This window comes from Scaptodrosophila lebanonensis, unplaced genomic scaffold, assembly GCF_003285725.1.
Source record: "Scaptodrosophila lebanonensis strain 11010-0011.00,11010-0021.00 unplaced genomic scaffold, SlebRS2 tig00000118-arrow-arrow-pilon, whole genome shotgun sequence".
Lineage (NCBI taxonomy): Eukaryota > Metazoa > Arthropoda > Insecta > Diptera > Drosophilidae > Scaptodrosophila > Scaptodrosophila lebanonensis.
This window is the reverse complement of record NW_022060578.1, coordinates 1,608,295-1,633,796: the sequence shown is the minus strand read 5'-3', so window position 1 is coordinate 1,633,796 and position 25,502 is coordinate 1,608,295. Positions and strand designations below refer to the sequence as shown.

General features: G+C 40.0%; 2 protein-coding genes across 3 annotated transcripts; one reads left to right on the top strand and one right to left on the bottom strand.

Moving 5' to 3' along the window:
* Window positions 1-148: 148 nt before the first annotated feature.
* On the top strand, window positions 149-2,906 carry LOC115628504 (protein MCM10 homolog). 2 transcript variants are annotated; one of them, XM_030524647.1, is made up of 3 exons: window positions 149-1,423; window positions 1,486-2,680; window positions 2,747-2,906. In XM_030524647.1, the coding sequence occupies exons 1-2, from the start codon at window positions 214-216 to the stop codon at window positions 2,661-2,663; spliced, it is 2,388 nt and encodes a 795-aa protein (XP_030380507.1). In that variant the 5' UTR covers window positions 149-213; the 3' UTR covers window positions 2,664-2,680; window positions 2,747-2,906. The 2 variants fall into 2 exon arrangements, with proteins under 2 accessions (XP_030380507.1, XP_030380506.1); XM_030524646.1 differs by having other exon boundaries at window positions 1,486-2,906.
* Window positions 2,907-3,596: 690 nt separating this feature from the next.
* Window positions 3,597-24,104, bottom strand: LOC115628525 (proto-oncogene tyrosine-protein kinase receptor Ret). Its single transcript, XM_030524684.1, has 6 exons — window positions 24,019-24,104; window positions 10,286-11,055; window positions 6,936-7,101; window positions 5,103-6,832; window positions 4,880-5,020; window positions 3,597-4,697 (listed from the first exon to the last, which is right to left on the bottom strand). Exons 1-6 carry the CDS (start codon window positions 24,098-24,100, stop codon window positions 3,852-3,854), a joined length of 3,735 nt encoding a protein of 1,244 aa, XP_030380544.1. The 5' UTR covers window positions 24,101-24,104; the 3' UTR covers window positions 3,597-3,851.
* Between the last annotated feature and the right edge of the window lie 1,398 nt (window positions 24,105-25,502).

The window sequence follows — 25,502 nt, the reverse complement described above, 5'->3', positions numbered from 1 at the left end:
ATTCACGCTAGTGATGAACGACAGTCACAAACGCTTATCGATTGTCACAATTGTGTGCGCAGCCCTGTAGGCCAGTGCTATAGAATTTTAGAAAATGGGAGTGATGTTTTTTTAACACTGGACGGCTGGCCCGCCAAAAGTATATTTATTGTTCCCGCCTGGATTCTCTCGAATATTGTATTAAGTTAACAGAACGATTGAAAATAAAAAGTAATGAGTGCAGGTGCCAACGTATCACAGAGTGAACTTTCAATAGATGATGAAGCTGAGATATTGGCGCTGGAGAAGTTGTTGGGCAGCGTGGAGGAGGACCACAATGCCACTAATGCAGGAGCGTCAACCACTGCTTCAAATGGACGATCACAAAGTGGCAAGAAAACACCTACGATTGAGACTGCAGTGCCACTTTTACGAGAAGATAGTAATTTCGCACAGGCTTTTAGTTATGAGGTAAACGTTAAGCCTAAAAAAGCTGTGGCAAAGCCATCGGAACCAGAACTTGATTCGTCTGACGATGAGGAAGTGAAGAACTTCTTGGAAAGAAAATACAATGAGTATGGCAGCGATATAAATAAAAAATTAAAACAGCAGCGAGATAGTGAACATGAGTCTAAAGTCACACGGGAGGTGAATGCGGCCTTAAAAACAACAAAATTCGCGGAGTCCACGCCACAAGCAGAGGCGAAACATATAAAAAACCCACACAATCCTATTAAGAGACAGGCATGGACAAGCAACTCGTTCCTAAAAGTTGCTCCTACATCCACAGACGTTGTGGCACCCAGCTTAAGTCAGCACCAAACACCACAAGCAGCGATATATACTGATCCCGTTTTTGGGTTGCGTATGATCAACCCACTGATTTCAAGCTCGCTGCTGCAAGAGCGTATGTCTGGTCGTAAGGCGGTACCGTTTAGTGGCGTCCCTTTTCACATAGAACGCGGAGATCTCTCCAAAGACTGGGTTATAGCCGGGGTATTAGTGAGCAAGCAACCGGTGCGCAATACAAAGAAAGGCGATGCCTACTCCACATGGCGCATGTCCGATTTGCGCGGCGAGATGAAGACGATTTCGCTTTTTCTCTTCAGAGATGCGCACAAATCCTTATGGAAGACCGCAGAAGGTGTGTGTGTGGCCGTTCTAAATCCTACGATATTTGAGAGGCGCTCAGGTAGCAGCGACGTGGCATGCCTGTCCATAGACACATCGCAAAAGGTAATGATACTCGGCCAGTCAAAGGATCTCGGCATGTGTCGTGCGCAAAAAAAGAATGGTGACAAATGCACTTCGATTGTGAACCTTTCCGAGTGCGATTATTGTGTGTTCCATGTGAAGCAGGAGTATGGCAAGATGTCCAGGCGTTCGGAGCTACAGTCAGCTACGGCGGGGCGAGGCCTAAATGAGCTACGCAACAAGGTGTTGGGTAAGAAACTAATCAGCTTGTGTATTTGGCCAATCCAACACTAAAACCACTTATCCTTTCAGGCAAAAGCGAGGTATTTTATGGCGGCCAATCTTTCTCAGCAGTGCCGGCACGCAAAAGTGCCAAGCTGATTGGAAAAGAACGCGATCGTTTAAGCAAACTGGCCGGTTATGATGTCTCGCCCTTTGCCCACACAGCGAATCATGTTTCAAAACCTAAAATACATACACCCGATGCAGTTCCTTATGCATCTCGCACGGGTCCCACGTCTCGGGTGGCGGGCAATGTGGAGGCTTCAAGCAAACAGCGGCATCAAGATTTGGAACGGTTAAAAATACTGCGTGCTGAGAATGAGCGTTTTATGGAAGCAGTCAGCACTCAGAACACAACCAGTACACCAAGCAAGATAGAGGCTGAAAAGAACACTGGCGATATTCCCAGCACTCCCAGCACTCCAAGCGTAGCTGTGCCTGAAAAGTTTAAGAACCGTGGGTTCTCCTTTGATACCAGCCTTACACCGAAATTATCCGGCAGCGAGAATTTTAGCTTGGACTTTAATATTAGTGCACGACAGGCACAGAGTGCCAAACAAAAAGCGGCAGCCCTCCTCAAGAAAAAACCTCTGGCTAAGCTAAATCCCAACTCTACGCGCGGCTCGCAGGACGGCAAACGACGCGCCATCGATGAGCTGAATGACCAATTCAACAATAGCGCCAAGCGTCAAAAACTCGAGGAGGACGAACGTGAGCAAATGCGCAAGTCACGCATTGAACGCATCATGGCGGCCACATCGACGCATTCAAATTTGGTGGAAATGCGTGAGCAGGAAGCACAATCGGAGTACTTCCATAAGCTGGAACGCAAAGAGGCCATGGAGGAAAAAATGTTAGGCACATTTAAGATGCCTTGCAAGGCGGTCATTTGCCAGCGTTGCAAATACACGGCTTTCTCAGCTGCCGACCGTTGCAAGGAGGAGAAGCATCCGCTCAAGGTGGTAGATGCTCAGAAACGATTCTTTCAATGCAGGGACTGCGGCAATCGTACTACGACAGTCTTTAAGTTGCCCAAACAGAGCTGCAGCAGCTGTAAGGGTTCTCGCTGGGAACGCACCGCAATGATACGTGAGCGCAAGGTGCTCTCCGGACGGGAGTCGCTCTCAATACGCGGTGATGAGGAAACCTTTATGGGCAGCGTAGCAAGCAGTGCGAATTTAAACTTGCTAGTGCCAGAAGAGGAGTAGATCACAATTTTCATTGGGTGAGCCTTTTATAGTAATATATTTGCCTATAATTTCTTGTTTCACACCATCCCCTAAACACTAAGGCGGCCGACTTAAGTGTTGAAATCGATTGGAAAGACAAATTGATCAGAATGATCGTTGTTCCAAATTGTTCCAAATAACGAACCCGTTGTTGTTTAATATTAGGTTGTAAAAAATATTAAACGCAATAATAAAGTTCCACATTAGAAGTATATAAATATATATTTACAGTCGTAAACACGTACAAATGTATTGTTTTCGAAATTTAAAAAACGTGTCTTTTTTGTTTTTACATAATTATATAAGTACAAAGCCCATAAAAACTACAATTAGATTTAAATATATTGTTTTGACTAAATATGTATACGCCATTGTCTGTTGATTTAGTGCTGATTATATAGAATGCTTGACAAAATGAAGCGCGTTTTAATTAAGTGCACGTACTTGTATTTCAAAGAAATCAACAAAATTCGTTTGTTTTAATACTTTAGAAAAGTATTGCTTATGAGAAATATTCCAAAATTGGAAAACTCTTCAAAATATGCAAGCTCAATAGAAAGAAACGTTTTTATATAATTGGTCCAATAGAGCTAAAAGAAGCTCACAGTATTGTTTACAAATTTCTAAAAAATGCTGCATTCACGGACGATTTATTTCATATCGTTTCTAAATTAACAGACCCTAATCAAACCATTTTCGATATTTTTGGTATAGAACAACAAATTGGTCCAAAGAAAACTATATAAATTTTAACGAAAAATGATCGAACTGGAATGCTTAAACGAAATGTTCGAAATCTAAAGAGTCGTACATGAAAGCTTAAGCTAAATTAACTTGTCCTTTAATAGGTTTTAGGCTTATTGCGTTGAAGCATATGGCATGACAATTTTTGGTGTACGTTAAGTTGTAGCTTAGTGAAGTCTTAAGAATACTATGAATTTAAAAATAAATATTTATACGTCAGTGTAATTTACTTACAAATTAAATAGAATATTCACTTATTGCAAGTACAGAGTATTCGATTTAATTTTCTTCTTTTTGGCATCAACATATGTATTAAAAACATTAAAACTAAAACTAATTAACATACAATTTGAACTAAAAAACAGAACAGCAATCACAAACAGAATTAAGAACTAACGTACAGTTCTGGGAATGATGACAAGATTAAACGGCGTCCTCAGCCTGCCTCTGCTCGTGCGAATGTTCGGGCTCTTTGAGGTTTAATAGGCTGGAGAATCGAAATGAGATAGTTTTGGAAAGGTGCTTTTCAAAGTCTCTGTTATCCAGATTGTCTGGTATTAGTGTGTTGTTTGCCATGTCAAGATAAGACCGCCCGCGTTTAACGGGAACCGCATAATGGGGCAAGGCGGAACCGCTTGTCATGTTGCTATAACTAGGTGTACAGCTTGACTTTCGTATATTTAGCGGAAAGCGCAAATCGTTCTCATAGCGCAATATTTGCTCTGTGGTTTTTGCCTCGATAAGTGGACGTGGGAGATCGTAGCCAGGCGGTGGTTGAAACTCTGATCCAAAAGTGGTGGACTGTGTCCGGCTGTACGATAAATCGTGCGTATCGTATGTAATCTTTGGGGGGCACCACAGGTGATCCAGTGAGTCTGGTTCGCCCAGTTCTTGGCTATAGCCGTTTGGCATGAGAGCAGCCTCGTCGCCACAATAGACCGGATTCGAAACGGCATTGGTTTCCAGCTCAATGTATTTGGCATTGTTGCCCAAAAGTTTTTCAAACTCGGAAGCCAAGTATTTGAATGAGGGACGCGTATTTGGTTCATCTGTCCAGCAAGTTCGCACTATGGAGTATATTGCATCCGAACAGTTCTCTGGGCGTTCCATGCGGTAGCCCGTCTTCAGCAGATGATAGAGATTCTGCGGAGGTATGCCTGGATAGGGTGACGCGCCCAATGTGATTAGCTCCCAGCAGAGGACGCCAAAAGCCCAGACATCGGATTTGGTGGTGTACACATGATCAGCCAGCGACTCCGGTGCCATCCACTGAAAATACACATAACGATAAGGGAAGATTAGTTACAAGTAAAGTCCCCTTGGACACTCCAGACTCATTCTCTACCCCAATATGGGCTACAAACTTTATTTTTATAGCTGACTTCAAATGTAAAATGTTTCGGAAGCCGTATTAATAAAATAACAAGTGGAAATAGACATTTGCAGCTTACTTTGACTGGAACACGATCCCGCGATCGCTTCAAGTAGGCGTCATCCTCATAAACATCGCGCGTCAAACCAAAATCAGAAATCTTACAAATCTTTCCATCGGCCAGAAGGACATTACGCGCGGCCAGATCGCGGTGCACCAGCTGTAAAAAAAACTAGAATTAGTAAAGCATCCTTATTTGTTATCGCTAATGATGAACTAATGATTGATCGATTGTCACTGACCTTTATCTCAGTTAAATAGGCCATGCCTTTGCAAATTTGCCAGGCAAATGTGAGCATATCCTTTGCTGTAACTGGCTCGACCCCGTCCGTAAAGTCTACACCGGCGCACTCGATCTTGCGACTGAGGCGCAAGTAACTTCTCAGCGAACCATGACGCGCGTATTCAATTATAAGCAATGGAGTCTCCGTCTGCGTGCAAGCTCCCAATAGTTTGATCACATTTGGGTGCGAAACTTCCTGGAGCAGCTGAAACTCAGACAGCAGCGCCATATACTCCACTGAGTTGGCCCCTTTCTTTAACATCTTCACGGCCACTGTCGTCACTCCCGAGAGCCCGGCAATCTCTGTGGCATATCCTTTAACCACCTTGCCAAACTCGCCCTCGCCAAGCACGGTGTCCAGCTCAAGATGCGCGCGCGGGAATTCCCACTTGGTATCGTTGGACTCGAACTTGAAACCACCCTCTAGCGGCATCAATGGTAGATCGCCGTTTTTTGTGTCGCAGGCATCCGCATCGGGAGGCAGAACCTTCTTGGAGGCCGGCGTTTGTGACTGCTTTCCCAAACCGCGATGCAGCATATTGCGACGAGTGAAGAGTAAGCAAAGCACAAGAACCAAAAAGATTACAGGGCAACTGATGGCAATTAAGATACAGGACTTGTCACACTCGAACCCAGCCACAGTGACCACTGACAAGACATCGTTCTGTGGGTCAGCACTGAGGGTGGGTAAAAGGCTGCCGGCCAAGACGCCGTTCTCTAACTCCATATTCGTTTCGTTTTTGCGCTTTCGTGTACGTTTGAGTTTTTCCTCCGCCAATGGGGCACACGAGCATTTGCCATTGTCCTCGCATATGCACGTTCCAGAGCCAGAGAGTATGCCCCGCTTGTTTTCGTTGCTTGTATGCGGTCCCACAATGCGATCAGCGGGCGTGCAATCCTGCGGGCAGGCGTACGGGTTCAGTTGCTCCAAGGCATCGCAAACATGATCGGGGCAATAGCGTACATCCGGCACACAGGAGCCGTAGTTGCGGCCAAACATGGCCAAGCTAGAGCCACGCCAAGCACATCCTCCACCATTGGTGGCTAAGCCACAGAATTTTCCACACTGACTCTGATATTTCACCTGTGCACAGGTCTGAGTGCGGGATTTAATTTTTAGCTCACAGCTCGCATTCAGTGGACGGCCCTCCACCAAATGGATATTAATGACAAAGGCTCTCGTCTGCATGTCCTGCCATGTGACATTCAAAAAATAAACCGTCTCGGGTGCATGTTCAAGAGCCAATGGATCCTTTACATACACAATTCCTCCGACTGTGGTAATCCCAAAGGCACCACTCCGGTCCTCTTCAATGCCAAATTGCACGCTGCGCATCCGCAGCAAGTCGAGGAAGCTTTCGGGCTGTGCCACGCGATAGAACGCGGCAGCTGCTCTATGCACAAATACATCCTTCTCATAGTCGATACCAATGGGTTGCATGCCACCGCCCTCCGTATGCATCGTTTCCGAGACACTATCGAAGATTCTGCTTTGCTTGCGTGCCCGTAGGGCCAAGGCAACGGGCAACTGATCCGCCTCGTGAACCTTCTCCACGTCCACATGCAGGCATATATAAGCTGTAGCTTTATTTGTGGCATTCGCACGTCTATCGATTGTCTTGTCGCTGGCCTCCAGGGTAAAGCAGTAGGGGGTTTCCCGCAATATACCGTTTCGGGAAAATCTTAGTTCTGCGTGCGAGATTGGATAAGGGAAGACCTCATCATTAATGATTACATGCCATAAATTAAGTTAAGGTTCTACTCGGGAGATAACTATATATTTTCTACTTACGGCAACTTACGATGGTATGCGGGCGTCCAGTATGATCAGCTTCATAGGCGCTACAGTCTGGCTGAACCAGTCCCTTGCTATCGTTGTAAATGGCATAAGTCAAGTGGCCATTGGCCACCATGGTGTCTTTGTCCAAATATATGATTTTCTCACCAACTGCCTCGTGCTGTGTGGGTGTTAAGATGGAAGAATTTTCATTACAATTTCATCGTCATTAACTGACCAATGTTAATTAAATGTGCATTAGCCCCCCTGCCCCTGAGGAGCTCTCATCCCACATGTTAAACAATTTCAGACGAAACTGCAGCAGTCCATATGGTCTCTGAGGACCTGTGCTTGGTCATTAGCATTTCAATTATAGACAAGGTCAGGCAGGGCTTAAAGGCACGGCAAACCACAACCAACACCTTAGGGAGTGTGCTCCCATTTTCGCAGTTGTTGTTGCTGCTGCTATTTAGTTACCGGATCTGTTTATATGAGTCCCAGGTGGACGAAGACTTCAACAAGTTTTACAACATGCTCCATAAAACTTGACTCTTGGTCGGCCTTGGATTGGGCTTAAATTTACATGGGAAGAATTTGAATCCTGCAAATGGTTCAGGTGCAGTCAAAGTACAAGTATGCTAAATATATAGACTTGTAGTGTTATGAGAAAGCCCTTGCTTTTAAATGTCCGTAAGGTTACCCGTTACAGGTAAGAAGTTTCTTTCAAAGCTTTCCGGATTGGTCAACATGTTTCGTTGCCACTCATTGTGATCTATGCCGGGGAGTCAAATTTTAATTGTTGTGTCAACTCAAAAGGTGAGCGACCCTTGTACTACACACCCTTCTAATTATTGTGGCATACCTACATAATAGCACACACTTATTTGTGTAGCATCTACCGACATTAATTTGAATGTGTGTACATACTAGCACTATTTGAATAAGAATCGTTACAATTTGTTAATACGGAGTTTTAGTGCCTTTTAATTCTAACGGGCAACAGACTAATTACTTACTTCAAGCAACTAAACTGAAAACATTCTCCCCAAAGTCATTACAGCTAAGTGACACAATTTTTGCAGCTGTTCCCTATCCTTTGGGATAGGCTTGGTGGTCGTTGCGACCCAAACATGACAACATAATTTGAGTCACAGTCAAAATTAAAGTTATCCGGGAAACAACTTTAAGAGTCAGTCCTTAAGACTCCCATGCCAGTCCAGGCTCAAATCATAAAAGTCCATAAGCGTTACGCGTTTTTAATGACAGCATACGCAAAGTCTATCTATTAGTGTTGGACCCAACCCCGTACCCCATCTATGCCACACTTTTCATGGCCGACTTTGTAATGGCCAAATAATGGCTCTAGACGACGCGACGAGGGTGCTCGCCGCTTTGTTAAGGTAACTCACAGCCGTCCGCGACTTGATTGCGTGTTGTCCTTGCGTTTATCATGGACACATTCAATAAACGAAACTGGATTCGGCGACGCACCCAGTTTCCTTGTCAGACAGCCAGTAGACGATTGTCTGCAACCAGTCAAGTGGTGGTGGCTCAAAAATACATATTATAGACTGCCTGGCGGCATTTCCGGCTAAGACGTGTGCTGGGAAAGTCTCAACGAAGCTACTTTTGTAGTCTTTAAATTACTTTTCAAATAGAAAAATATTGCTAATATGCTAGATAGATAGTTCCAGTAGAAACTGGTTTGTTTTTAGTTAAACTGCAAGCTGAGGGCTTCTTACTACAAGGATTTGAATCACAACTATAATTGATGAAGAACTGGCAGAGACTAGATTTCTTATGCTTCTCTCCCTCTCTCTAGATTTCCAAATTTGGCAATTGTATATGTATATAAGTTTTCCCTGGTTCTACTGATTGATTAAAGGTATTAAATTAAATTAAAATTAAATTATTATTTCCAAGAAAAGGTTCAACAGCTTTAGTAGTTTTGTAAACTTCAATTAGCCAAAAACAAAGCTAAAGTCGGATAAATATACATATGTATATATTTAAAAAATTAAAAATAAATCGAATAATGAAATAAATTTGCACAGCACACATACTCATATAAAGCATCTGTGTGCAAAATTTGGTTCTCTGGTCAAACAGACAGACGGACAGATAGACAGATAGGGCTAGATCGGCTCGCCTTGTTGTGCTCATCAAGAATATATCTACTTCGTGGGGTCTGCTACGTCTCCTTTTGCCTGTTATATTTTTCACTGTGTGCAGAATTAATATTCTCTTGTACCTTTCAGGTATTTCTATTTCAACAAATTTGTAATAATGTGTTTAAACGTATTTAATTTTCAATCTTTTAATTAAAATATTATAAGAAAATAAATGTATCAAAAAGCCGCTTTAAGGCATTGTCAATTATGAAAGATGGTCTCGTTGACTTTGAATCTCAGTGAATGGATAGTGTTTTCTTAGGCTTCAATGGTAAATATTGAGTTTGGAAAATGCTATGTTCTTGTTTGTGTTTCATATTCAACAATTACTTAATTTAAGCCATGTATATGGGAAATGGGTTGACATTTTGGAAAATTATACGACATTTAGCTTTATTGATAATTATTTATTATTGTTACATTTTGGTTATACTAAAAAGCTTGTCAGATTGAACTACAAGTACTTCCATACACAGCTTCGGTCGACGCTAGATTTTTGTATATGTTGTTTAAAATGTTGATTTCGGCACTTTAATTGAAACACTTAAAGTTCATTTGTATGTATGCAGGGGCGTGCGCAGGGGGGTCCAAAAGAATAAATTTCGCAATATGAAGTCCACCACAAATTCATTATGATGGCGCACCCTTTCGTCTTAAAATGGAACTAAGTTGGACTTGAAGTTTTTTTTTATTGATCATATGTATTCATTATTATTTGAACGTATCGTCCAATTTTTCATCAACATTTTCATTAAAGTTAGACAATAGAGAACTGAAGCCATATACAAAGTTAATTTACATAAAATATTTACATATATAGACACCGAATTAAAAGAGATTGTTTGTCATAAATTTAAGTTGCAGTTCAATTGTATTTTGACAAAATTCATTCTCAGGCTTATCCGTCCAGGTTTATATCACGGTACTAAGCTTTATATGTTTAGGTAGGTTTAGGCTCAGCTGCCCCTAAGTCATACTTGTATATCCTAATGTTATCATGTATTCGTTATGGTGATATAACTGTAGAAGTAGAAGTGACTAAAAGGGACAGACGGAAGGAAATGTGAGTATCGCTGTTCGAACATCGGATTCGGCTAGTCATGCCTATCATATACCAGTCATTCTTTGTTTTAGGTGTTGCACACCCATTTCAAGGCAGGGAATAAAAAGCAGTTGCCTTTTCCCTCTGCTTACCTCTTTAAAGTAGGGCTGGTCCAAATAAAAATTGAGTTGCGCGCCCTTCTCCTGTAGTTGCGGCCCATTATCGTTTCGATCGAGGAGTGTTACATTATAGGTGCGCACAAATTCGCGTTGTTCTTGGGTCGAGAGTCGTACTTTGCAGCTGATGCGGGTCTGCAGTTGTCCGCCGTGCGCAAATATGCCATTGAACTCATCATGATCCAGCGGCTGTTTGGTGTAGAGAAGGTTCTGCTTCAGCGCAAAGTAGGAGCTGCCCGTGGTCAATGCGTATTTGACCTCCATGTGGGGGCACAAGTATTTGGCCGCTCTCGAGTTCAAGGCGCCTATAAGCACCGGCTGAAAGGGCATTCCATTGACCCGATCAGATTCGGCTATAGTGTAATGTGCACTACTCCAAAAGCAAATGTGCTCCAATTCTGCACAATAATCGGGAAGCGATTGAGGTTCCAATTCCAAGGTCAGGTGCGCCACCTGCATTAGCTCGCCATCTGTATCTTGGTTGCGTGGAAAGGCAGTAATCACGTATTTGGCGCTTTGATTAAGCGGCTTATAGTCCGTGCGCATGTAAACCTCTCCGGAGCTGCCGTTGATACGCAGCAACTGATTCTCTTCCAAGCTGTATATGTAGTCCTTGGCCACCGCATTGTCGGCGACGGTCAGCACGTGAACGCATGCCAGAGGGATCTTTGAGAAAATGCTTTCCGATTCCTCGTTCAGCGGTAACTTGAATTTTACCGAAGTAGTCGGAAAGTAAACATCAAAGGCTGCCGGGAGAAAAGGTTTATAAAATTTAGCATTACTCTAAACGTCAATTAAGTGGAAATCAAACAAGCACACCTCTACAAGTATCTACAATTGTTATAGAGGTGTATGTAGGTATACATATATATTTATGCATACAAATATAGCATATATATCTTACTAATCTAACATAGTTAATAGTAAGCCAAGACCCTAGGCCTGAACATATGGTTCTTAATAAAAGCTATGCCCGTCTTTATGAGTGCACGGATTTCAGGATTTATAGGAGTTTGAATAAGTTAAGTACATAACCATATATACATTATATGATTTGTTTTATTTATATATGTATATCTATATTATTATAAAGAAGAAAGATTTTATTGTTATACCCTGTACCCAAAGGGTACAAGGGTATATTAGTTTTGTGCGAGTGCACATGGAACACACAGAAGGAGGCTTGGTAGACCCCACAAAGTATATATATTCTTGATCAGCATGACAAGCCGAGTCGATATAGCCATGTCCGTCTGTCCGTCTGTCCGTCTGTCTGTCCGTCTGTCCGTCTGTCTGTCTGTATGAACGCAAGGATCTCCGAAAGTATAAGAGCTAGAATAACCAAACTTGGTATACAGATTCTCCTGAGACCGAGAAAGGACGAGTTTGTTAATTTTTTCTGATCTGCCCCCCCACTCCCCCCCTATTACTGATTTTCTATAACTCCCGTAATTCTTGGAATTTTGAGCTAAAATTTGGTAGTCACATTAGGTTAGTGATTATATATCCGTATACCAACTTTCATTATGATAAAATGATCGGAAAGAAAGTTATAGCCATATAACCAGGCCCAATGCACACATACATACATATGTACAAGTACACAAACACGCATAAGGCACGATTCTGATGTAAATGTAAATGTATGTATGCATGCATGGAATATTTTATATTTAATTAGTTAATATTTAGTTAATTAATTAAATTAATTTAGTTAATTAATTTAATTAAATTAATTAATTAATTAAATTACTTTTTTATGGGGTGGTACAGGGTATTTAAGAGTTGAGCCTGCTCGACTTTAGCATTCCTTTCTTGTTTTTTTTTTTGTTTATTTGTATAATTAAATAGGCTCCGAAACTACTGGACCGATTTAAAGGATTCTTTCACTGTTGGGAAGTTACGCTATCCCCGGTTAACATAGGCTATGTTATATTTGCAAAAAAGATAGAGATCCTTATGAAAACGCCAATAATGTAGACCAAGGTGTAAACAAATTACCTAAAAAATATCGTGAACAGGATGCTGTTAGTTCAGAATCATTCTCGAAAAATTATATCATTTTAAATATTAATGCAATATTATTTAAAAGTCCCCAGCCAAATAAAAAATTAACAAGTAAAAAAGCTAAAGTCGGGTGTCCCGACTTTGAAATACTCTGTACATATGTTTACAATAATTATAGAAAATAAAAAAATTAAGAAAATAAAAAAAAAAATTGATCGATTTTACCTCTCTCGGTATTCGAACTCACGTAAAGGGTGTATAATTGCACATTTACATAGCAATTGCGTCTGTGTGAGTGTATGTATGCCTATGCGCATCTATTCGTGTCTGTGTAAGCATTTTCGCAGTCAACCAAACAGCAACATCAACAACAGCCGCGGGCAGCGCTTGAGCAGCGCTGCAGCAGCGCTGCATCAGCAAATATATTTATGGCTATAACTTCTTGTTAAATCGGTCTATCATAATGAAATTTGACATACGGACACATAATAACCAACTGGGGGTATTTCCAAAATTTTAGTTCGAAATTCCAAGAATTACGGGAGTTACGATTTGCGGGGTAGAGGGGGGAGGGAGGGGAATTCCAAAATATACATTTTCTGCGTATTCACATAAGGCATCTGGGACTAAAATTTGGTGTTCCTAGGTCTTATAGTCTCCGAGATATAGGCGATTATACGAATGGAAAATCGGGAAAACCCCCATAGGGGGGAAGTGGGGGGGAAAATCAAAAAAATAAAACAAACTCGTATAGAATACACACATAACGCATCTTTGTGCAAAATTTGGTGTCTCTATCTCTTATAGTCTCTGAGATCCAGGTGTTCATACGGACGGACAGACGGACAGACAGACAGACAGGGCTAGATCGACTCGTCTCGTCATGCTGATCAAGAATATATATACTTTGTGGGGTCTGCCACGCCTCCTTCTGCCTGTTACATTTTTCAGCTCCCACAAACCTAATATACTCTTGTACATTTCATGTACAGAGTATAAAAATCCATCGACACTGTGACTACACAGGAATTTTTAAATTCACTTAGCTCTTCTGGACTATCGCCACATGAATTGAAGTTATCAATCGGAATTTCAATCCTGCTTCTGAGAAATTAAAGCCCTCCGAGCATGTGCAATGGGACAAGGCTGCTTGTTAAGGAATTGCAGGACAATTTAAGTGTAGCAACCATTATCAACTGATCCCAGTTAATCCCATTTAAACGGCGTCAATTTCTGGTAAAAATATCTTTCGTGTTGACTTTTAACAAGTCCCAAGGCCTGCGAATTAGTAGGGATCGACCTACGAAAGGAATGTTTTACTCATGGCTAACTGAGAAGCTCCGACTCAATATTTGAAATACTCTGTACAAATGTGTAGAGTAATTATGCGTGTATGTGTGTGTTTGTGTGTGCCTGAGCAAAGCAGTAACAACAACAACATCTGCGGGCACTATTTGGCCTTATGTACATATATGGCTATAACTTCCTGTTAAAAGAAAATTGGCATTTGGACTTATAATAACTAAATGGAGGTATTTGCCAAGTTTGAGTTCGAAATTGCAAGAATTACGGGAGTTACGATTTGCGGTGGAGACGGGGAGGGAGGGAAATTCCAAAATATACATTTTCTGCGTATTCACATAAGGCATCTGGGACTAAAATTTGGTGTTCCTAGGTCTTATAGTCTCCGAGATATAGGCGATTATACGAATGGAAAATCGTGAAACCCCCATAGGGGGTAAGTGGTGGGGAAAATCAAAAAAATTAAACAAACTTGCACAGCGTACACACATAAGGCATCTTTGTGCAAAATTTGGTGTCTCTAGCTCTTATAGTCTCTGAGATCCAGGTGTTCATACGGATAGACGGACAGACAGACAGAGCTAGATCGACTCGTCTCGTCATGCTGATCAAGAATATATATACTTTGTGGGGTCTGCCACGCCTCCTTCTGCCTGTTACATTTTCAGCTCCCGCAAACCTAATATACTCTTGTACATTTTATGTACAGAGTATAATAACAAGAAATCTAAAAAAGAACAAAAAATTCATTGCAAATTTTTAGTAACTCTTAGCAAAAAGAAGGGTGTGTGTTATATAATTTGTAATTTTGAAATTTGTTTATAACACCCGTGCGAAGCAGGGGCGGCGTTAGGTTTAACTTTTTATTTATGGCACGTCAGGACATCCTAGGGCTTAGCCCATCGTACTTTGGTCTGATTGGGTCAACAAACTGCTGGAGATTTACGAGTCTGCGGCATGTACTTGTGGCGGCCACAAGTGGTTGACACAATGGCACACACACTTGAAGGATATTCTTGTGGATTTACGGACATGGAGACACTGATTGCACAATAGAATGTGGGTGAAGGGTCAATTAGTTGACGCACCACATTAAAGAGCTATTTTGGCCCGGCAGGCAGCACCCCCTGCGCATTTTATTTGTTTGTCTTTTTGGGGTGGCAGGATTTGTTTATACGAGTATTCTATGCTGGACTCATCATAATTATCATTTCATACAATTAGTTTAATAAGTCCGCTCTGACCCCAATAGCACGGGCTTATGCGGTGCGAGTCCCACTCCCCTTCCCGAATCAATTCATTCGCAAAGCCAACCCAACACGGACTATGAGTAATTTGATAAGAAATCGATGGGGCTGCGCTGTGCTAATAACGCTCATTGCTGGCCTTTTGTTGCTGGGTCGGGCAACGACGAACACCCAGATATGGACACATATTCATCGCAAGCGATATGTAAATATAATATAGAAATTTACGAGCATGCATTTGATATTAGCATATACAAGTATTTGCGTTATCAAGTGGCCCCCGCCCCCCTAATAAAGTGTGGGCGGCATCATTATGTATCGATTTACTGATAAGCAGACCCTGCCTGAAAAATAAAACAAAACTCACGACTTATTGCTAACAATAGTTCAGCACTACGCACAACTTTATGCTATGGAAATTTTATGGTAAAAAGTTGAGGGCTGATAAAGGATAAGGGGTTATTACCGATGCGTTCTTCAGTGAATCGGAAATAGGTTAAAAGAAGATGTGGGTGAAATACTTTATATTTTCATATTCCGAGCTAAATTATTTGGTTTGCTGGGACTCAGCCTAACACATCATATTTGCAATCCAGCCAGCAATCTCCTAATTAACACCAAAATATAATCAGAGACGTTTAAAGACCTAACAAATGAAACCCAAACAAAACGACTTGAAGAGCAGTAAATAAAAGAGCAAAACTTAATAGCTTTGTTGTGCTTTGCAATTCAAGAAAATGTTTAGGCAAGATAACTCTGCCTAATCCTGCACACCTAATATAAATAATGCGTGGGGTTTTCTTTATAGTATTTTGCGCGATGATTCGTCATAGTAGTTTGTTCAAAGCAATAACATGAATCATAAGGTTGAGTTCCCAAACTGTTGGTGCAAAGGTTAGGAGAGGTGTGAGGAGTGATTCGTAGGGAGTGAAGTAAGTTTACTCTTGATCTAGACGAGATAAATCGATCTAGCCATGTACATCCATCGTTCTCTCTTCGACTACGCAGATAGCTGAACCGACAGAGACCACTCTTGGTATGAGGGCTCTCCGAGTCCATAAAAAACAACATTTTATGCCAGTCCCTCCAAACTTTCAACAGCTTCTTCTTCTTTTTGCCTCTTTTTTTATTTTAGATACGAGATATTTCTTGATGATTTGATTATATCAGGTCAAGTAATGACACGTTAAATAACAAGAGCATACCACTAATGCCAGCTTGACGTGTGCTAGAGTTTAGGAAAACCTCCATTTGGTTTTAAAATGTCCAGTTTGTCGACTAGATGTACATATCATTAAACTATATATTCATGATTCAATATACAAGTATTGATAAAATTCGTTTAATATCTTCACTTTATTTGGAGGAAATGTAAATGTTGTCAAATTAGTTTGAAAACAAGTATACGCATTACATAGCACCAGGAAGTGGGATTAGCCCCAGAAACGGGACATTGATTGTCTGCCTCATTATGCCAAAGCAGGTCGCTCGCGACATAAAGGCGACTGGCGCCACCATTTAGCATACACGCAACATATTAAAGAGAGAAATAGTTCATATATCCACCATGTTTATAAAAGACACTTACATATAGTATAAACACATTCACAAAAGCTTTCACATTTTTCATTGAAAACGCTGACAACATTGGAGACTTCTTGTGGAATCGTCGGATAGCGCACAAAGTGGAATTTTAAAGCGACAAACTACTAGCAAGGGCGCCAAGGACACACGCATTGGGCGCCATTGCTTCAGTTGTCTCCTAGTTATTTGAAAATCTATTATAAATGCGTGCCGGCATGTGTGTAAGGTCTATGGTTGCTTTTCCACCCACATTGGAGCTATCTCATATTTTTATCACAATTTTTTCGCATGCCTGAGCGTCAGCAATTGTAATGAGCGCATTTATAATTTATAATATCCACCACATCCTACGGCATGCCTGACTTTATTATCATTGTTATATGCAGTTAAGTGCAAATATGTCGCATCGCATATGGCCAGGCATTATCTACATTATCTACGCACTGTTTGTTCTATTAACAATGTCGAAAACCAGGACTGGGGAGGGGGCAGAGGTGAAGGACAAGCCGATAATTGAGTTCCCCGTTTGATAGAAAATGGAAGGAAGGGGCTTAGGCGGTGTTCTAAGGCTTTGCCGTAATTATGACAGGTATTTACTTGGCGGCCGTATTATGCATCCAATTAGCGTTTTTGTTTTGTTTGCTCGTTTTACGCTTTTTCTGACTGATGTTTGTTCGCTCGTGGTGTAGATGCTTGTGCTCGTACGTATAGTACAAGTATAAGTATGAACATATATATATGTATATATATAAAGAGAGGCCATGCCAATAAAGTGTAGGAAAGAGGCATTTAAAGTTTTCTGTCAAAATGTATCTGCCGATTCTGCGGGCCTCTACGGATGTTTGTTTAAGTGTTGTCTGCTTTTGGGCGCTCCGATTTCTTTCAATCAAAATGCGCTTAAGAGCTGCATTGAAATATTCAAAACTAATGTTACTGGTATAAATGACGATATTGAAATACAATTTCAGAATTTGTATTCAGAATAGGTTCACCACAATAGCGATTTAATGCGGTTCAAATTACAATTTGTAATGAAGGAATGTGGAACGTTGAAGATATGTGGATTTCTATGATTTAATTCAATTCTCAAATACCCTGCTCACAAAAAGAAAATAATTGTTTTATACTCTCTACATGAAATAGCTACACACATAAGGCATCTTTGTGCACAATGTGGTGTCTCTATCTCTTATGGTCTTTGAGATCTAGGCGATCATACGGACAGACAGACAGTGCTAGATCGACGCATCTTGTAATACTGACCAGGAATATACGTATTTTTAAGGTCTGCCACGCCTACTTCTACCTGTTAAATTTTTCACTTTTCACAAACCTAATAGACTTTTGTACCTTTATACAGAGTATAAAAACGAAGACAAAGCATTGGTGAGCTTGGTACAACAATTCAAAAGTTAATTCAAATCAATTTACAAATTTTTTCTCTGCATGAATGAAAATGAACGATATAAAAACTAATATTGTTTAGAGTTTGAAAATACCGAAAACCCTGCCAGTCGTCACATTCACAAAACAAGAACAATTTCTAAAAGTCCTAGTGTAATAAAATTTTAAGACAGAAAAACAACAAGCCTTTTGATGCCTAAGCCTAATAATCGAAGCTGCTTTAAAGTTCTAAAAAAAGACAATTCAAATCACCCTACAAAATACCTAAAGCAAGCACTCTTTTTGATTTGCTAATCACCTTTTTACAAGTATATTCATTTGAACATACCCTCAACTTGACCCTCAAGCTCATTCATTAAAAACGCCCTGGGGACACATACTACGAGTACATACCCGTAGGACTCTTGCAATGTTGGCAGAAAGCTAAAGCGCGCCATAAATGTGGAGATATAAGACACAAGCCATTAAAAACCGCAGGACAACGTCACAGGCAACTATGTATTAGGTAATTTATCAGGCAGGACAATTAAAAGAAGGAAACGCAACAAGGCGGCCCCTAAAAAAATTGACTGACAGATGATAGAAGGCCGGCATAGTGTCAGCGACGGAAGCGCACAAACTAAAACGCTTTGATAGGTGATTGTGGGGTGATCGGGATGATTAGAGGTCCGGCATGGGTGAGCGCTAATGACAGCATTGTCAACAAATGGCGACCCAAAACGCTTGGAGGCAACGAACCGGTAGACAGCCATTAGCCATTTGTGGGCCCAGGCGCCCTGTACCTGAACTTGAGCGAATGACGCGCAGCGGGCGGTAACTGGAAACTGAAACTGTAAAAGAGAGGTGCGGCCCTTCTAAATGTCAACTAGTTTTTACTGGGCGCACAACTAATTAATCTGCTGAAATTAATTGGTTTTGCATCGAATTAGGTCGTCAGTTGTTTGCTTCCACTGCCCAGGCTGTTAAACTTTGTTTCCTGACCTGCTCATCCCTTCCCATCCCTTTATCCTTCCTCCATGCGTGGTCATTTCTCTGTGACTCATTTTGAACATTTGAAAAGTTTTCAGTGTCTCATTCAGCATCTCGCATTATTTTTGTCTGTTGTCGTTGCTGTGTAATGAGAAATTTGTCTTTGTCAGTCCTCTGCTAGTACTTTACTATACCTTGCAGGATAAAAGAGTATAGTGATTTAGCTAGGGCGTTTGTAACGGTATACTATGTTTTAATATTTGCTTGATCAAATTATTTGTTCTTGGTTTTATTTATTTCTTTGTCTTTGAGAAATCTGTAAATTAATTATTATTTGGAGCAAAACTAATTTTAAGTATTAAGGAATTATTTTCAACTTTACAAAGACTTATTTTAAGAATAATCATGTGACAATAAATTGCAATTGAAATTTGAAAAAATATTTTAAAAAAATAGCTTGGGAAGCTTAAGAAGATAACTTTATAAAAAAAACATACAATACAATATTAGACGACGAGCAATTAGAGCAGCGGACAGAAAAAAGAATCCCCACAAACTCGACTGGGTTCTTGATTTTTAAAAGGGAATCCATCCATTGCTTTAATCAACGTTTATATAATTGAAATAAATTATTTTGACATAATTCGCTGGGTGTTGCTTTAAATCAAAAGTTGAACAAACTCACATTATTAGAGTCTTGTTTCGCATTAATATAGTTTTAAAGCGTATATCAAAATAAGTGTTTCGAGAAATAGTTTTTCCTATTTCCCTATGTTTCTCCTGCAATGTCTGCAGCATTGTTTTTTTCATTACTCATACGCCCCATATAATGTCGCATTCAGCTAGCCTTTGCGCTTTGTTTTCCTTGGCTCTGTGACACATGTGTTGGTTGGCTGTTTGTCCGCCTGGTTGCATGACTGGATGAAGAGATGACTGCATGACTACATGACTGCTGTTGGCATTGGCAAATGTGTGCAGAAAAACCGTTTTGCCTTATTGTTTGACGCACTTCCCCGGAGAATCTTATTATGAAATTTGTTCCGTTCGAACCACCCATTGCCTCCACCACACTTTCACTACGAAGCGGTGAACAATCGTTTCTTATTGTTTTTGCCTTTATTATTTCATTGTTTTATTTTTTCCTATTTCCTGCTGGCCGTGAAACTTTTTGTTTGTGCCAAAGCAGATTCAATAAAAACCCGGAGCTTATCTCCAGACAGCGACAAGTGCTTTAAACTACAGTACCGACTTGTTTCGTTTGAAGTGCTGCTGAAATTCAAATTGCAACTTTGCCCATAACGAGCAAATCAGCATAATGACAAAACACGCCGCATGAAATGAACTTGAAAGACTTTGTCTATATTCCACACAGACACCCCCACAGAGTCCGTATACAATGCAGTGCCTTTTTTAGGTGTTCCTCCATATACGAGTACTTATGTATCTCCATTTACGCGCACATCCCACACTCAGATAGAAATTCGTACTACATACTCGTAGCTCTGAGGCTCGTTTTTTGTCCTAAACTGTATTTTCGGCCCTGTCACCACCAGCTGTTAACGTATTGCTCTTGTTTCCACTTCCACCAATTGTTGCCACTTGCCACATTTGTCACAGTCAAACAACGCCTTTTCCACGTATAGTTGGGTTGGCATTACTCGTATTTATGCTAATTACCGTTAATTAATAACGCTTACATATCATTTCTAGGTGCTTGCTGCATTTACTCTACATCCGGAAAGGGTGGATCAACATTTGTATTTTATCTCATAGATGGGTATGAGATAATATGAAAGGAAACATTTTTAGAAAAATTCGATTCTATTTAAGTAATCGAATGATCGAATGAACCAATTAAATTTGGAGGATCCTTCGAATAGAGCTCCTGAAACTCGATAAAAAACTAATTTTTTATGGTAATCAGTGGTCAGTCTCTTGGTTGAACTATATTCGCTGCAAAAGTCAAACCTTCTGTGGCATAGATATGTATTCACAGGTAATGAAGGGTTCTGGTGAATCAGCTTTTTTATTAAATCTTTATTGGCAAAATGTTTATTATTTTTTCTAAAATGTGGGTAGAGGATAGCGCAATAACTGGAAAGGAAAAAGTATAAACATGTGTTTATGTGGAACATGTTGGCTCTATATCTCTTCAAAAGCTAGTCGCATATAACATTTATCGACAAAATAATCCGCAGATTAGTAATTTTGTAGGTCTTCGTTTTTACCGATAAAGGAGCCGACGCCAAACTAGAACAGCTGTTATTAAATACTATACAGATACGCGTATATAAATCTGATCTACCCAAACATTCTATACACATGATAACCAAACATTTTCGCACAAATGCCAAACATTTGCAGCAGCCACTTAATTAAAGTCGTGAGATCGCTTCGAGCCGTTGGAATGTGGAATAAATGAGGGGTCCAGCCATGCGCACACACACACCTATTCGTTTAATTGATTTCACATTTCGCACGAGGTTCGTGATGACTGTCCGAATTTTAGGGAGCAGTCAGTCCAGTCTGCTAGGGAAGAATTTTGCGAACACATATTCAATTTATATTTGTACCTTTAACCTGACTGACAGAATGACAGACAGTCTGGCACTCTGGCAGACTGGCAGACCTTTGCAGCGTCATGCAGTGCGTTCAACTTGGAAATGCAAATACACGCGAACATTCAGTCCGTTCGAATCAATATAAATAGAGATAAAGGCCGATGTAGTGGCGGTGGCATATGCGCAGCAATAGGTCCGTCCCCAGCAAAAGGTCAACTGTCCAGGGCTCCGAGCTAAGCTGAGCTGTGGCTGTGCCTCACCATTCTGATGGTCTGGCCAACCCCCAAGGCTGCGGCAGTTACAAGTAAATTTGATATGTCTGTGTGTTGAAATAATTTTGGGCGTGTGCGCTTGCACGTCACATACGAACATGATGAAGCGCCCGCGGCTATCTGTCAGTCGTCAGTTGTCCGGCCGACCAGCTTGCCGGGCGCACTAACTGACTGAGTGACGACTGTCAACTCTGGTCGCGGCCCCGACCGAACAGCTGTGCATATCGGTTACTAATACATATGTCGAGCTGTCGGGCAATAGCATCGGACAGAGTTCACACCTGTAGTGAGCTATAAAAAGCGCGTGTGTGCCCTGCTTTTATAGAACTTTGGTCATAACAACACCAAAAAACAATTATTAGCCATCCGCATATCATTATCCATATCCACATCCACATCTACTATTGATGTTTCGATGGAGGGGAATGCGCATTGCGTACTCCATAAATAGCCACATAAAAGAGCCCGGCCGCTTCTCATGATCATAAAAGGGTTAGCTATCGCAGTTGCAGGCTGTGGTTGTTGCTTCCATGCCTCTGCCCCATTTGCTTCAACTGCATGTGCCGCGGCAGAGCTGCCTATCAATGAGATTTTTCTAGTGCCACTCTACGCAAATTAGTGTAATTGCTTTTTATTACCGTTTATTTGGTTAAGGAGAGTTGGAACCAGCACCTATGCTGGGGTTTTTTTGTTGGAAATGTATTGAACACAGCCTTCAATTAGGCGGTAAAGGAATCAGACTCGGCTAGGGGTAGCCTTAAGGCAACAGGTTCTGCTTCTAAAGCACACAAATTTCATAGTTCTGAATAAGGTTTATACCTTACACATGTATTTATTTGTATTACTATTGTAAGTACAAGTATGTACTTATATTTGTAGCAGAGACAATATAACCAAGGCATATCATTAATATCAAAATGTCCTGTGAAGCGTAGCCAGCTCATTAGGAGTTAGCATTTCTAAACATACCCATGAGTAGTAGGATCAACGGAAATCGCCGTTAGCTACACAAAATCTGGGTAATTAAGTGTACAGCTTGTTTATATAAAATATATAACCTTTAAGGATATTCCTTAGGCTCATAATTATTGAAGATTTTACAAATGTTGATTTTAAAAGTATTTTACTATTAAATAAGCCCAGGTTCTTCTGAGTTTATCAACAAGCGATTAAAAAACAATTGTTAAATGAAGTCATTTACCTCAAGCGATTTTCTTGGACTTCTTTTTACAGTCACATATTTATGTATATGTATTAGGTATTAATAATGTATCATTTAAAAGAGATTTTAATTATAAACAGTCACAGTCAACGTTTGATCCGTACGGACATCAATAAAATTTGTGCCAAAACATAAGTACCCAAAAGGGAATTTTTATGATTGTCTTCTTTTAATTTAAGGAAAGTTTTTTGCTATTAAAAATTGGTTAAGTTTAGAAGATAAGAAATTGTACACCCCCTTAACCCTTTGGGGTAAAATAGCTAATCTGACATGGGTTAAAAAAATGATTTAAAAAAAAAATTGTTTCCCGAAAAAATTTCCTTCTTTCATGTCACATAATATTATTACAAATGTCATACTGAAAATTAGGGATATGTGTCTTTAGTTGTATTTTAAGATCTTAATGGTAAGTTCATAAATGTCAAGTCAAATTTGTAAAGGAATTTTTTCTGAGTGTAGCTATTTCTATGCTCATATTTATCACTTATTTATTTATCACCTTTGTCATGTTCGACAGTCTGGTAATATCTTGTTTAAAGACATTGTTGGAATTTTGCAAAGCACATTTTTTCCAGAGCTTAAGATTGTTGATAGCAACGAGTTAGCCTAACTAAAACGAACAAGTGTGAAATGCCAAATATAAGTAGAATCTTCAGATTTGTTTGCACGTACATATGTATATGTAAAACTAAACCTAAACTAAACCTGGTATCTGGACCCCTTTTGCCTCGGAGAAGTTTCCGCTGCCCAAAAAATCTCAATTGTTTCATAACAACTTCCTTAATGGTGAATATGTAATTGATACATATGTTTAATTTTAAAACAGTTAAAAGGTTGTTAAACTTTATATTTGTGTCGACAAAATGTCGGGTGATTAGTCAATATTTATTACTTATTTATTATTATGTAATTTTGTAATCTAATTTTTGGTGTAATTGGCTCTTAAAGTGCTACACAACACAATTAATGCTAATTTAATTTCTTACTTTAAACACAATATCTTAAATGCTCTACAATGATAAGTTGTGCCCCGCTCCGTTAAGGTGGGGGCAGAAAGTGTTAAGATACTTATGAACATAGGTATGAACGTAGGTATATTTGTATGTGTATGTATAAAATTTACAATTGCAGTCGCACTTACCTAAACAGCTGTTCCTCTCTAACCTGACACTTGTGCCAACAATAATGGCGACCAGAATAACGGTAATGATTGAAAATGTCATTCTCTTTGCTGGCGCTTTGTCTCAGTGTCTGCAAAAGTTTCGTAGGCAGTTGTTGTCTCTCACTCGCTCCTCTTCTTAGCTGCGTTGCTGGTATTGTTATCAAGCGTCTGTGGTGTTGTGTTTAATTGTTGCTGTTGTTGTGGTTGTTGTTTGCCCAGCCACTCAGCAAATTGTTTGCTCTCCTCTACAATTTATACTTTTAATTCTATTGACAATTATGCTGTCGCACTTTGTTCGCCCGTTCACGTTCACGTTCACATTTTTTCTTCAGTTTGTTTTGGTTGTAGTTGTTAGTGTTACTGTTGTTCTTTATTATTTTTATTTTTAAGCAATTAGTTGCACGTTGGCCTCTTCAGCTGCGCTTAATTACTTCGATCACAAATTGATAAGCAACATTTATCAATTAATGTGCAAAAAGAATAGGGGGAGCAAAATACTAATAATAAATGACTAACCTTTACTAGACACAAAACAGATACATCATACAGCCCCAAAATTTTGAGCGCCATGGCGCCGGCTGGTCTTGTTTTTATTGATAGTAGCGCCTGGGCTTTCAAAAAACAACTAGAAGAAGAATGTCGCCATCTTCGGCTCAATTTGTCATTCACTTAATGCCCCACAATGTTCACCAGAGCCAAGGGACTCATCGAACGCTTTTTGAATATATGAACATATTGCAATTAAAAGGTTGAATTGTCAATGTTGTCACTCCTTGAGTCTTGAATTACACAACTGTGTATGTCATTGTTATGTTTTCAATGCCATTTGTAGTGTTGAAATGCGTATTATTCTAATTATTTTGCTCAAGTGTGATCACATTGCAAAGCGGTATTATATTTTATATTCGGTTTTTTGCATCTTTAATTGGCCAAGCCCCTAAATAGTTTTTTGCCAACTCACTTTATGTCGAGACTGATTTAACGTCCAATTGTTTTTAAAATGGAAATGATTATGAATTGAACAAATTCAATTGTGGGCATAATTGTTCAAACGTTTATCGAGTTTTTTTCTTCAACTTAACACTGATGAACCCGAATTTTTGTATTTGCAAAGAGCAGTGCTGATTGAAACGATTTCCTCAATAATTGATACATAGTACTTATTCGGCCAGCAGATGCGGACAAAAGTGCGGAAATCTGAATAGTAGTGGCATTTTTAAATGAATTGGCTTTACTATACTAACACACATATTCTGCCTATTCACTTTTTGGGAGGGAATTAAGACTCTTAGAATTTTACTTTTTGGGAAGCTTTGGTAGACATGTGTTTGTTAATCAGTGTACTTTTTATTATTGCACGCCAAATATCTTAAAGATCTTATCACATGCATTACGTTGCTCGTTTGAAATATAATAATTTGTATAAATATTTTTAATTTTGGACTGCTCAAAGAACTCAAAGA

What these genes read in the sequence shown, in the direction of transcription:
- LOC115628504 (XM_030524647.1), top strand. Translation starts at nt 214, where the DNA reads ATGAGTGCAGGTGCCAACGTATCACAGAGTGAACTTTCAATAGATGAT. An exon ending in GCTACGCAACAAGGTGTTGG is followed by an intron (nt 1,424 to 1,485) that starts GTAAGAAACTAA and finishes TTATCCTTTCAG; the next exon opens with GCAAAAGCGAGGTATTTTAT.
- LOC115628525 (XM_030524684.1), bottom strand. Translation starts at nt 24,100, where the DNA reads ATGACATTTTCAATCATTACCGTTATTCTGGTCGCCATTATTGTTGGC. An exon ending in AGAGAGGAACAGCTGTTTAG is followed by an intron (nt 11,056 to 24,018) that starts GTAAGTGCGACT and finishes TTCTCCCGGCAG; the next exon opens with CCTTTGATGTTTACTTTCCG. An exon ending in ACCAGCCCTACTTTAAAGAG is followed by an intron (nt 7,102 to 10,285) that starts GTAAGCAGAGGG and finishes ACACCCACACAG; the next exon opens with CACGAGGCAGTTGGTGAGAA.